The sequence below is a fragment of the Plodia interpunctella genome, chromosome 30 (genome assembly GCF_027563975.2).
Source record: "Plodia interpunctella isolate USDA-ARS_2022_Savannah chromosome 30, ilPloInte3.2, whole genome shotgun sequence".
In the NCBI taxonomy this organism is placed as follows: domain Eukaryota; kingdom Metazoa; phylum Arthropoda; class Insecta; order Lepidoptera; family Pyralidae; genus Plodia; species Plodia interpunctella.
In genome coordinates, this window is record NC_071323.1 from 1,914,059 (window position 1) to 1,926,610 (window position 12,552).

Sequence of the window (12,552 nt, forward strand, 5' to 3'; positions counted from 1 at the left end):
GGGGAATCCCGCCACTGTATGATTATACATAATTTTGGTTATATTTATAAGTATGTGTATATATATATGTATGTATTATTGTGTATTATACGTATATGTGTATTCTATTTATATATTTCAATACATAATTTTATAAGTGTTATATATCTGTATTATACTATATTTTTATGCCTTTGATAAATAAAGGAACTTATTCGCTATTAAGTTTTATTCACAACCTTAAGGCTGTTTACTCGTGATATATAGTGTAACAGCGATTGAGGTTACATTGAGTTACTTTGATCGTACTAATAACCATAATCGGTTGTGTCATTGAGGGATTTTAAGGCGTTGAGGATTTTGGGGCAAGATTTAGCGTCGAGGGCGGAGTGTTTGGTGTTGGTGCTGTTTGCTTTTTTACAGTTGTAGCAGGTCATCTTAGTTGCGTCTGTTCTGTATGGGCACGTAGTGATGTGGTGCGTAGCGGAGCCGCAGTGGCCGCACGGGTAGAAGTCAGCTGAGCATTTGTTGCCTGTGTGTCCAAACTGCAGGCATTTGCGGCATTGTACAAAGCGGCTGAAATCCGCCACGTGCACCCTCTGATGCTCCACATTCACGCGACCCTCTTCGACAAACGCGCGTCGAATTGCGGGGGCTACCTCCAGTACCGCGTTATAAAGATTGTCATTGCGGTTTTTAAGGAGGAAACATAGTCGAAGGTCGCCGGCAGCCACTTGATTTTGGCTGGCAACGATCTCCAACAGCTCGTCCTTGTTTGTCTCCTTGCTCACGCCTTTTAGGATGATGAGGGGTTTCCTGAGTTTGGATTTCTCCGCGACTATACCCGGGACTTCGTTGACCCTCGCCAGTGTCTCATCCCTCTGCGCGGCGTTGTCGAAATTGACCTTCACCGTATTGTTGCGCAAGGTGCGCACTTTCGAGGGAGCGAATGTGGTGTTTCTGAACGTGATGTTTTTGCGCCACTCGCTATAGACATCCGGTTGTTTGTCGCCGGCCTCCTTGGCCTTGATGATTATAGCCGGCTGGGTACGAGGCATTGGCGAAGGACGTTTGGGTGGAGAGGTGGCAGCTACCGTCGCGAAGGACCTCGACTGGGGGGCTGGGGGGGTTGAGGTAGGTAGAGGGGCGGGGTAGGGAGTGGGAACCTGAGTAGGCGCATGTCCCTTTAGTTCGTCCCTGATAGTCTCCCGGATGGCATGGAGGACCGCGTCCGAAACCGGCTTCGGGAGCTCGGGCGGAGTCTCATTTCGGGACCCCTCCACCGCGCCCATGATAGATTGCGCCAGCTCCTTTATGCGCTTCTTATTACCGCTGGTCACGCTCTTGCCCTCGGAAATCTTGGCGATGATTTCCTTGGCCGAGTCCGAGATAAAGGAGAGTGTCGCTTGGAGCGCGGTGGGGAAGGTGGGGGTTGGTGTCGTTAGCGGGGCGACCGTCGCCGCCGCGATTGCGACTGAGAGAGGCTGAGTCACAACTTTGCTTTGGGTGGGCTGGGGGTGCGTCAGCGCCGGTGTAGCAGCCGGGGGCGGCAAGTTCGCCGGCGCGGGGGTGAGGATAGACGACGGAGAGTAAACGAGTGCGGGGGTGATATCCGACTGCGGTGAGAGTGATTCCCAGGACGCCGGGATATCCTCCCCCACACGGCTTATCGACCCACGCCTGCTGGCCGGAGTGCTAGGTGGCGACATGTATCCCCGAGAAGGGGTTGCGGGGGGGGAGAAAGATGATCTCGGTCGGGGCAACTGGGGTGGGGGCGTCCGCAGGGGCGACGGGGAGGTGGGAGCACCGTGAGAAGTGGACGGTGATGGTGACTGCATGATTCGCTGGGGCCCTTCCCCTGGGCGGGGGTGACCGCGGGGAGTGAGAGCGTGAATGCCCCGCTCTAGAGGTGGTGGGTTGCGGCGGGGGACTCTGCTGTGTGATAATGTCCGTAGGAGTCTCGGAGATGCGGGTGAGGTTTCTACGGTTCCTGTCTGGGGGGCGAGTATTGGCCGCCTTACGCGGAGGTGAGTGGGCTAAGACCATGTTGTCTTAGATCGGAAAAGTGTTTAGAAGAAGGTATGAAAGAATTTAGAATATCGTCTATGTAAGTAAAAGTTGAGGAGACGAGGGAGAGCAACAGAAGAGAGAATAACAAAAAGCAATAATTTTCCGGAGTAGAGGACGGGTAGAACTACAAGGGAATCCTAAACTGTTGTTATTTGGGGTGCTGTTAATTTAGGTAACAATTTTTGGCCCTAGGTGGCGGTAAAAGCGAAGTAGATCTGGGTATGGGGTGTCCCAAGTGAAGTCCCTTTTACAACCTGAACACAATTGGGCGGGTGTGGTGGACGAAAATTTCAAAAATGGGTGGTCCTATCGAGATGTGTGAGGCGTCAAAAGATGCGCCTCCGTTAGCCTGATAAGATGGTGTAACAAGCTAGCGAGGGTCCGATAGAAAAAATTTGGAAAAAAGGGGAAAAAGTGTGGTTTTATTAAAATTTGTATGAAAAATTTCTATGTTACAGGTGAGAATGCAAGAAAACTGCAACGGAATGCGACGAAACTTCACAGGGAGCCGGGAGACAGGTAAGTAAACAGAACTACAACCAAAGACGATCAAGGGATAGCGAGAAAAAGTTTTAGAGAATTATTAAGTGTTAGCGCCTAAGTATGGCGTTCACGGAAACTAAAGGAATTTTTTAAAGAGAAATTATGGAGAAAACTGCACTGAAAACACTTGTTATATCGAAGGATACACGAGATGCACTAAAGAGAAAATTCACTGGGATGTAGGGGAACAAATAGGTATGGTACCTACCTACTTAACAGTACGACTTACAGTTGCAACATTATCAGACAGAAAAAAGCATGCGGATGCTCGGGCTTCTTCACTGGATTATATGAGATCAAGGACGTTATGTAATTATAAATAAATAAATAAATATATTAGGACTAATCACACAGATTGAGCTAGCCCCAAAGTAAGTTCGAGACTTGTGTTATGGGATACTAACTCAACGATACTATATTTTATAACAAATACATATATAGATAAACATCCAAGACCCGGGCCAATCAGAAAAAGATCATTTTCCATCATGACCCGACCGGGGATCGAACCCGGGACCTCTCGGTTCAGTGGCAAGAACTTTACCACTGCGCCACCGAGCCCGTTAAATTGCTTATATTAATACTAAGTTTATTATTTCGATGTATTTTATTACTCTTTGTGTTTGTAGGATTTATAATATTGATTGCTTGTGCATATTGTCAATTGATAAAGTATGTAAATGTCAAAGCCAAATCAGCCAACGTCAGTCAACAATGTCATTGACCAAGTTAGCTGTTGTTTTGTTTTGTTAAACGTTATTGATTGAATTGAATGAATTGAAATCCATTTAATTTATCGAATTTAAAGAAGTACAATTGCAAAATGACCCATATATTTTATTATACAACAATACTACCCTGATTTATACAGTGTAAATAACAGAATTTCTCATATTTCTCTACATACATAGTAAGTCGATTTTGTTATTTTGTTGTTTCTTTAAAGTATGTTTCTGGTATTGTTTTTTGTTTAATAAATGATTCTTAATTCATAGTAATTACATCGAAAATGCTCGCCTTGCTATTGTTAAACCGGATGAGTATGAAAAGGCGTTCTAAAAGGCAAAGTATTTATAAAACTGAGAATAACATTGATAAAAATACAGTTGCCCAAGAGCTTTGCCGGACATGCCTTAGTGCGAAGGACCTGGTATCCCTATTTTATAACAAAGAGACTGAAAAGAAGAGGTCTGATGAGTTAAAACTCGTAACAGGTTTAGAGGTAATTTTTTTTTTTCTATAGTCTCACTTAGTTTCCTTACATATTGTAAAACAAAGTCCTGCCGCGTCTGTCTGTTTGCGATAAACTCAAAAATTATTGCACGGATTTTCCTATTATTCCTGAGGAAGGCTTAAGTGTACAGTTTTTACCTGAGTGAAACCGGGACGGGCTGCTTGTTATATATATATGCAAGTACCTACCTCTTTGGTGAATGTGTTATCTGTGTTCTGTGTATCTGTTATGGAGGTGTGATAAAATGTATGTATGTTAGTATGGTAAGCCCCTTTTGGGACCAACACTGATTAAATGAGTTTCTATTGGCATTCCTTCTCAGCAGTGATCATACTGAAATACCTACCAGTAGTTTGTACCTTAAAATGTGAGTAAAAGGTCTGTGAAGATTTAATTTCTGACTTTTGAATTAACTCCATATGGCATTGTCTACAAATCAACCATTACACCAAGTAGAGTAGAACATGCTATATGTTTGGTTAAATGACAAATACAGTGTAACACACTTTGTTTTAAAATTTATTTTCACAGATCAAAATGGATGATGAGTTATCACAGAAAATATGCCTCAAATGTGTCGAAGCAGTAAACAATGCGTTAACATTCAGAAGGACATGTCGAAAAGCCGAAAAGACACTATTGTCTATGACACCGGTCAAGAAGACGAAGAGAAAATTTGAGGTGAAGTCGAAAAATCAAACGGTAAAGAAAAAAAATAAAAAGATCCCGGAAAATCATGTAGAATTGAATTATGATAGTATATATGATGGAAACGATGGTTTTAATAATGATGACTTCCAGAATGATGATTTTAATAATGTTGACGCCATCAATGAAAGCTTTGAAGGCAATTTGGAGAATGACCAAGCTTTGGTGGAGACTGGATTGGTAATATTTTTATAGTTTTTTAAAATAATGAGATGAAAAATTCTGGAATCGAGCTGGATTTTAACCCGCGCCCCTGTCTATCAGGGACAGTGCTCTTGACCACTGAGCTATCAAGACCATACCAGTTTGGCTGAATTAATTCATCGTCGTCGTCATACAAGTCGTCTTACGCCGACGTCATTATTATTGTTTTCAAAAATAAGTTAAAAAGCATGTGACATATATAACAAATCCATTTAAATTTTTATAGTTGTTTCTCTCTCATCTGAGCGTATTCCGGTTACCTTCATTGAGCGTCCCTTGACGACATCAAGTCAGCATTTCTTGGATCTCCTTTTGCCAGGGCCGGGCGGGAGCGGCATAGTCAGACATTTGTTCGATACGTAATTTGCCAGTTTAGTATAGTTGTTTGTTTGTTTAGCAGTAACAATGGATTTATCCCATGGAGGGATCAATTCGTCTTCTTCTTTGAGCTGTTATTCTATCTCTTTCTGTCGTGTGGTCGTCAGTTATTTATATTCATGTAAAGTTAAAAACTATTTGTGTGTATTCTAGAAAGCGACCAAAAAGCGATACACGCACATACCAAACGCATCGTCATACAAATGTCCCACATGTAATAAAGAATTCAAAATGAAGTCTACGTTCAAGGCGCACATGAGATTCCATACAAACTACTGTGTGTGTGAGGTGAGAATCATAATAATATGCATATTTATTTATGAAAAACAAATTTAAATAAATATTATCATGCAGCTTCATTATCCGGCTCGAAGGATCAATAAAATTACATCATTATACTGGCGACTGTCGAGTTTATGTTTAAAATTCGGTTTTTGCCCGTTCATTTGGTAAGATAGAACGACAAGTAACCTAGTAAAATTAAAAGAAAAATCTTTGTTGTACCAACAATGTATTTAATAGCATACAAAACAGATTATATTGATTTTATACTTCACATAAAATCCAAATTGAGGAATCATAATGCAAAAATATACATACAAAAGTCAAAAGAAACAGAGAGAAACAGCATTAAAAATGTAGTGTTTGCTCGCAGTCGTGCGGCAAGCGGTGCAGGAACAACAACCAGCTGCAGGAACACAAGCGCGCGCGTCACGGCCTCGGCAGGATACACAAGTGCGCGTACTGCGAGTACAGCTCCGCCACTAAGGAGGCCTTGGTGGTAAGCCAATCGACCTTGCTTGCCTTGGTCGGGTGGTCAATCGACCTTGCTCGCCTTGGTCGGGTGGTCAATCGACCTTGCTCGCCTTGGTCGGGTGGTCAATCGACCTTGCTCGCCTTGGTCGGGTGGTCATTCGACCTTGCTCGCCTTGGTCGGGTGGTCAATCGACCGTGCGTGCCTTGGTCGGGTGGTCAATCGACCGTGCATGCCTTGGTTGTATGGTCCATTGACCGTACAAACGTTTTGTATGGTCATTCGACCTTTCACACTTGGCTATGTGATCACCAGCTATATGAATACAAGCGTAGTGGTAAGTCAATCGACCTTTCACTCCGTGGTTGGGTGGATAATCGGCCGTGCATAATTTGGTTGTATGTTACCGTGGCAAATTTGTGTAATTTATTATGTTTTTACCTGAGGGGAACCGAGACGGGCACCTAGTTACTATAATTTAATAGCTTTTGCCCACAATTTCGTATGCGAGCAAAAATCCGTTTCCCGTGGGAATTTCAGGAAACCCCTTCTTAGTGCTCCCCTACACTGTCCTAGGAACCTACACGCCAAATTTCAGCTTTCTACGCCCAGTAGTTTCGGCTGTGCGTTGTCTGTCTGTCATTCAGTCACTCAGTAACGCAAGAGTTATATATACATATATATAGATTATTGTTATTAGATACACGAGCGGCGTCACACTGGTGAGAGGCCGTACGTGTGCGATCACTGCGGAGCCACTTTCCACAGACGTTCTAATCTGGTACAGCATATAGCTATACACCTGCCCGAGAAGAATTTCCAGGTATTTTTTATTTATTACAACTCGTATTCAAAAATTCTTTATTAAACTTTGGATAAATAAATATATTAGGACAAATCGCACAGATTAAGCCAGCCCCAAAGTAAGTTCGAGACTTGTGTTATGAGATACTAACTCAACGATACTATATTTTATAACAAATACATATATAGATAAACATCCAAGACCCGGGCCAATCAGAAAAAGATCATTTTCCATCATGACCCGACCTGGGATCGAACCCGGGACCTCGGTTCAGAGGCAAGCACTTACCACTGCGCCACTGAGGTCGTCATGATATACATTACATAATGATTTCAAAAAAAGTCTATTGGCGACTGGCGGTGATAGAGCTGGTTACAAACTTTACAAAATAGGGGGGCTATCACGAAACATAATACACGTAGCACGTCCTTGCGTCAATGCATTCTCTCTTTTTACACAGCGTACACGATATGGGAAAAAGAGAGTTTACGTGTACGTTAGTTAAAGCCGGGTGCCGGGTCCGCAGCGCCAATTTTCTAACAAAACATGTTATAAAAACAAATTCGCTGCGCTTATTGTCGTTATGTTTGTTTACTCCATATTGCGCTGTGCTGCCCTACGTCTTTCTTTAGTGAGCGCTAACACAGAATGTAGAAGCGGTGGTGGTGTAATGGTTAAGACGCCCGCCTGTGGATCGAAAGGTCCCAGGTTCGAATCCTACTCGTGCCACATGAGTTTGTATACCAATCTGACTCATGTGTAGTCGTTTTCATCGGCCACCACTTGCTTCCGGTGAAAGAAAACATCGCGAGGAAACCTGCACACTGGTTGATTATTAACTTGTGTGTGAAATGGAGAAGGCAATGGCAAACCACTCCATTAATAATGCCAAGAAAGTTGTTGTGTGTGTTTCATTCCACGTAATAACGACGACCCTCAGCCATGAGGAATACGACTATGTGGAAGAACACAAATTGAGTCCCCGCAGGCGAACGCGGGGGATGTTATCCATTCGTCTCGGAAAACGTGTCTTTGTTATTTTTCTAACATAACTGTAAAGCTACGCCCCTAATCGGTTAGTAAACAAGTTTTTGTGTTAGCTAACACGAATACACGGCGCTGCGGACCCGGCTTAACGTGTTGCGTGCCTAATGTTTCGCAGTAGGACTTCAGTTTTAATATGAAAACTAACATCTACTAAATTACTCAGTTTAGCAAAAGAGCGAGCACTGATAGTCTGCTTTGTGTGGAATAACAAAAAAATGTTAAATCACCATTTAAGGTGATACATAATTACATACTAGCGCCACCGTCACTATTTTACGAATTTCTTATGTTTATCAGCACAGTGTTTAGTAGTCGCAGTCTACTATGAAGATTTTTGTGGCCACCGTTCGGTTTAGTAGACTGTGACTACATTGTGTAATGCAAAACTGTAATACCTTTACAATAAATTCTTTTAGCTAGTGTAGAACAATATAGACGCTTGTTACAAAGTCACACTAACTTATGCAACTACTCGTAAGTATAGCACCGTGTAAACGAAACGCGAAATTAAAAGACGCGATAATTTGTGTCAAAACAACTTAAATAAAATATAAAATCCAATCCGGCATTGTGACAACGTGACGCATAACTCAGTTTATCAAAAGAGCAGTTTTGTTGAATAAATAAATAACAAAGTTAAACTGTCATCAACGCTTGACAATCTCAGCGTTTTCCCTAAGTCATTAATCGTTCTAGCTCACGTATCGTTCGACAATATAATAGTAATAATTAAAAAACACACCAACACGGGAAGCGTGACTAGTGCCACACTTCCCGCGTTATCGTCGCGAGCATGGGTTTCGTACATTGGTTTCAATATTACAATCCACATGTCATTTTATCTATTTTATATATTTTTTTTATTTTTATCTTAGACCGCGATTATTTGTCTCTAATGCGAGCATGGCTACAAGATGGTTGCCGTATTTTGAAGAGAAATTATCGACATTTGACAGTTTAATGGCTTAAATTTATCTGCGATTTTCGAGACCTAGATAAAACACATGCATATTAGATAGAAATGGCGACACGTATCTATTGCGCGAGCCATGCCACGGCCGCAGGTTTCGCTAGATATAGCAATGACCAAAAACCACCTCCCCCAGTGCGACATGTGTCCGAAGCGGTTGAAATCGCGCAAGTTCCTGCAAATACACAAGCACAACGCGCACACTGGCCGCCGTTACGGCTATCTGTGCGCCGTGTGCGCACACCGCTTCGAGAAACCTAACAAGGTGCGCGCGCACACGCGCCGCGTGCACGGACTGCCTGATGATCAACAGCCGCCGATCGTTAGGGTGCTCATGTAGAGTGGATTGATCGATTAAACCGATTTACAATATCATGATTTAGATATATTAATATATGTGCACAACATTTATTAAGCATGCTGGGCATATGTATATATATATATATATATATATATATATATATATATATATATTTATATATATATATATATATATATATATATATATATATATATATATATATATAATATCTAATCGATCTGTTTTTTGAACTACCTATATGAAAATTCACTTAAGACATTAAAAAAGATTATTATACTTTATTGATTTATTTCATACGCATACGTCGGTAAAACATGTAGGCTTAGATTTTTATTTGTATCTTTTTTACAAACAAATTCTTTCGTTCTTTCTTTAAAAATCATTAAATATGTTTATACTAGTCGTTAGATTGAAATATTGCAAATATTACAATGTATTCATTATAATAAGTAAAAATTAATATTACTAAAAATCGTGTATCAAATAGTAGTAAATAATAATTAAGTACTTAAATAGTAGTTTTTGTAGACATATTTATTTGTATTATATTTTTTTTTATATTATAAATGACAGTCTCCGCCCTGTGACAGTATTAATAGATTATAATTATAAATATAAAATGTATTTAAACCATTTCATATAAATTAATGATCTCTAAGCTTTTAATTACTTTCGATATACTTATATGATTATTAATTTATTTTATTTAAATAACAAAAATACAGTTTCAAACATTATGACACCTAAAACCATGTAGTGGTCTGTCTAGACGCTGCACAGACAATCTTTTATATATAATTATCAAACAAAAATATATATATAATACTGGATGTTACCCGGGCCTTCGCTCCCGTGGGAATTTTTAGATAAAATACAGCCTATAGCAATCTTGGATAATGTACCTTTCTAATGGTGAAAGAATTTTTGAAATCGGAAGTTTGAGATTATCCGCCTCAAACATACGAACTCACAAACGATTACCTCTATATAGTATAGATATAAATAAATCGAAATAATCCATCCTACAGAACATAAAAAGCATGTAATATTGAGCATACCTATCGTTTCGGCGGCAAAAACCTCAGAGAGAATACAAGGTGAGGTAAAGGCACGAGCTGCTTGCATTTCGAAGTTAATCATAATTTTAACAAACGATGTACTTAATATTATTTTCAAAAATCTTTGTTTTTTTTTTATACATGTACTTGTGTAGATATAATATTTTATAAAAGTTTCCAATAAACGCACTAGTGTTTGTATGAAATAATTAACTTCGGAATATTTGAAAAAAATAATGTACTTGAGTTTATTCTTGGAATAAATTAATGAGAATATTATAATATATATATTTTGACAAGCACTAGTGCCTTTACCTTATTTTTTTTATTTCAATTTTTTTGTATTAATTTTATTATGCACGACCGACATTTTGTTTAGAGGAAACAGGTGTGCCAATTCATTAAAAAAAATTGCAGGGTTTAAGACATTTAACGTGTTATTTTAATTAAAAAAATAAAGTGTATAAAATTATATTATATTATAATGTAATTTTTTTTAAATTTTTATTTAAAAATTACACTTAGGTTTAGCCGGCTAGACAGCCGGCAGCCGGGCTCTCAAATCTAAATTAAACCATCTGCGACAAATTTCACCTAGCTCCAGTCGAAGATATACAGGTTTAACCTAGGTATAGCCAACTGAGACCGGCTGCATCTTCGTCTAGCCTGCTAAACCTGGGCGACAAACGATACTATTGTTAGCATCCGTACAGTGATTGGCACATTCGAATTCAAAATTAAATATTAAGATTGCCAGTTTAATAATTAAGTAAATAAGTATTTTTTATTATTTTTCAATGGTAAGACTTCAACTTGTAGTAGAATTTATACTACCCAAGCCTGGCAACACAGAGAAAAAAAGTTTTGCAGATGGTATCATTGTAACTTGAAAAACTCCCGCCTTCTTACGGTTTTCATAAGATTTATTATATTTATATATAATATTTTTAAGATTCATACCTAAATAGAATAAAAATAATGTACCTGTGTATCTTTTCCACAGTGCGAATTATGTGACAAGCGGGAGTTTTCGCAGAAACGTCTCAACCTCCACATATACTGTCGGCACAAGATCACAAACTATCGCTTCGTCTGTCCGATCTGTTCGGGGATTTTCACAAGGCCGAGGAATGTGAGGAAGCATCTCACCAGGATACACGGAGTCGCCAGGCCTGATCAGGGCCGGATACAGAAGGTCGATAAATTAATGGTGCCCGCGTAATTACGTATTAGGTTATGTTTCAATTTTTAATTTTTATTTTTAATTTGTCAAGCTATTAAGTTCGCGTGAATTGCCAGTGGGGGGCTCCCATGAAACATAAACCACGTAGCACGTGATTGCGTCCGCATGTTCTCTCTTTTGAGACAGTATGTGGGAGTTTGTAATGTGCCACGTGTTTGTGTATGTTTTGTGGTAGGCCTTCTGTTATTTTAGAGATTAAAGGTAAAGTATGGCTTTCTCTGTACTGTAAAGTACAGGGCGGCCAAATAACAGGTATAGTACTTTAATTTTGTAATTTTTTTCCATGAAATATAAAATATATCAAGTATTCCTTGTTAAGTATAGTATTTAGGCCCGTCAGTTAAACATGGAAAATAAACAGAACAGAAGTCAGACAAATGTCCACCTCTAGCAGAATACTTTTCATCACATTTTATAGACACAGTCGTTGAGATAACGCAGGAAATGTATATTTCCTGCGTTATCACAACGACTGCGTCTCGAATATTTTGTTTTAATTTCTGAAGGTTCATTGGTCTGTTAGCATAGACAAGTCCCTTTAGACAGCCCCACAGAAAAAAGTCAGGAGCTGTTAAATCAGGCGATCTTGGGGGCCAATCAATGTCACCGTTTCTTGAAATTAATCGACCGGGAAACATTATTTTTAATGTTTCATAAAACGTTTTAATAATTAAAACACGTTGTTTCGTCGTAAAATGCTCCATAATAAATTTGCCGTATCTACGCGAAAGTAATTTTCATACAACAACTGTCATGTTTACCGCCAAAACAAAATGGCGGCAAAAAATACGTTTTATACCTCCAAGTTGGCCACCCTGTATTTGTATGCAAAATTTCTAAATTGTTTGAGTAATAATACGTGAAGACATATTAAAAAAACAAATAAACTAGCGTTTATAATATTAGTCAGGGCTCTTCCTATATTTGGTGAAAACGCATAAACTTCGTCATCTTGTGCAAGGATTTTAAATAACTGAATTAGGATATCAATATAAATAATGTTTATAGAATGGAGAGTCTGTAAAAATGTTTCTATTTTCACTTGTATTCGTATTTTAATATTATGAATAAATAATTGAATATAAAATTATTAATTTTAATTATTTGTCTTCCAACTATATAAGGCTTCCGACTATATAAAAAATAAGTAAATAACTAAGAGCATATGAGCAAATTAAGTAGTTAGTACCTAATACACTAGCTTTTGCCTGCGGCTTCGGCTGCGCCCATTTCCCAC

General features: G+C 39.3%; 2 protein-coding genes across 3 annotated transcripts; one reads left to right on the forward strand and one right to left on the reverse strand.

Moving 5' to 3' along the window:
- Window positions 1–287: 287 nt before the first annotated feature.
- Window positions 288–1,817, reverse strand: LOC128682354 (uncharacterized). The gene has a single exon (XM_053767000.1). The coding sequence runs from the start codon at window positions 1,815–1,817 to the stop codon at window positions 288–290; it is 1,530 nt and encodes a 509-aa protein (XP_053622975.1).
- A 1,494-nt stretch (window positions 1,818–3,311) lies between these two features.
- On the forward strand, window positions 3,312–12,403 carry LOC128682534 (zinc finger protein 675-like). 2 transcript variants are annotated; one of them, XM_053767282.2, is made up of 7 exons: window positions 3,312–3,502; window positions 3,588–3,814; window positions 4,358–4,714; window positions 5,270–5,404; window positions 5,772–5,897; window positions 6,571–6,693; window positions 11,076–12,403. In XM_053767282.2, exons 2-7 carry the CDS (start codon window positions 3,602–3,604, stop codon window positions 11,292–11,294), a joined length of 1,173 nt encoding a protein of 390 aa, XP_053623257.1. In that variant the 5' UTR covers window positions 3,312–3,502; window positions 3,588–3,601; the 3' UTR covers window positions 11,295–12,403. The 2 variants fall into 2 exon arrangements, with proteins under 2 accessions (XP_053623257.1, XP_053623258.1); XM_053767283.2 differs by lacking the exon at window positions 11,076–12,403 and adding an exon at window positions 8,829–9,151.
- The last annotated feature ends 149 nt before the right edge of the window (window positions 12,404–12,552 follow it).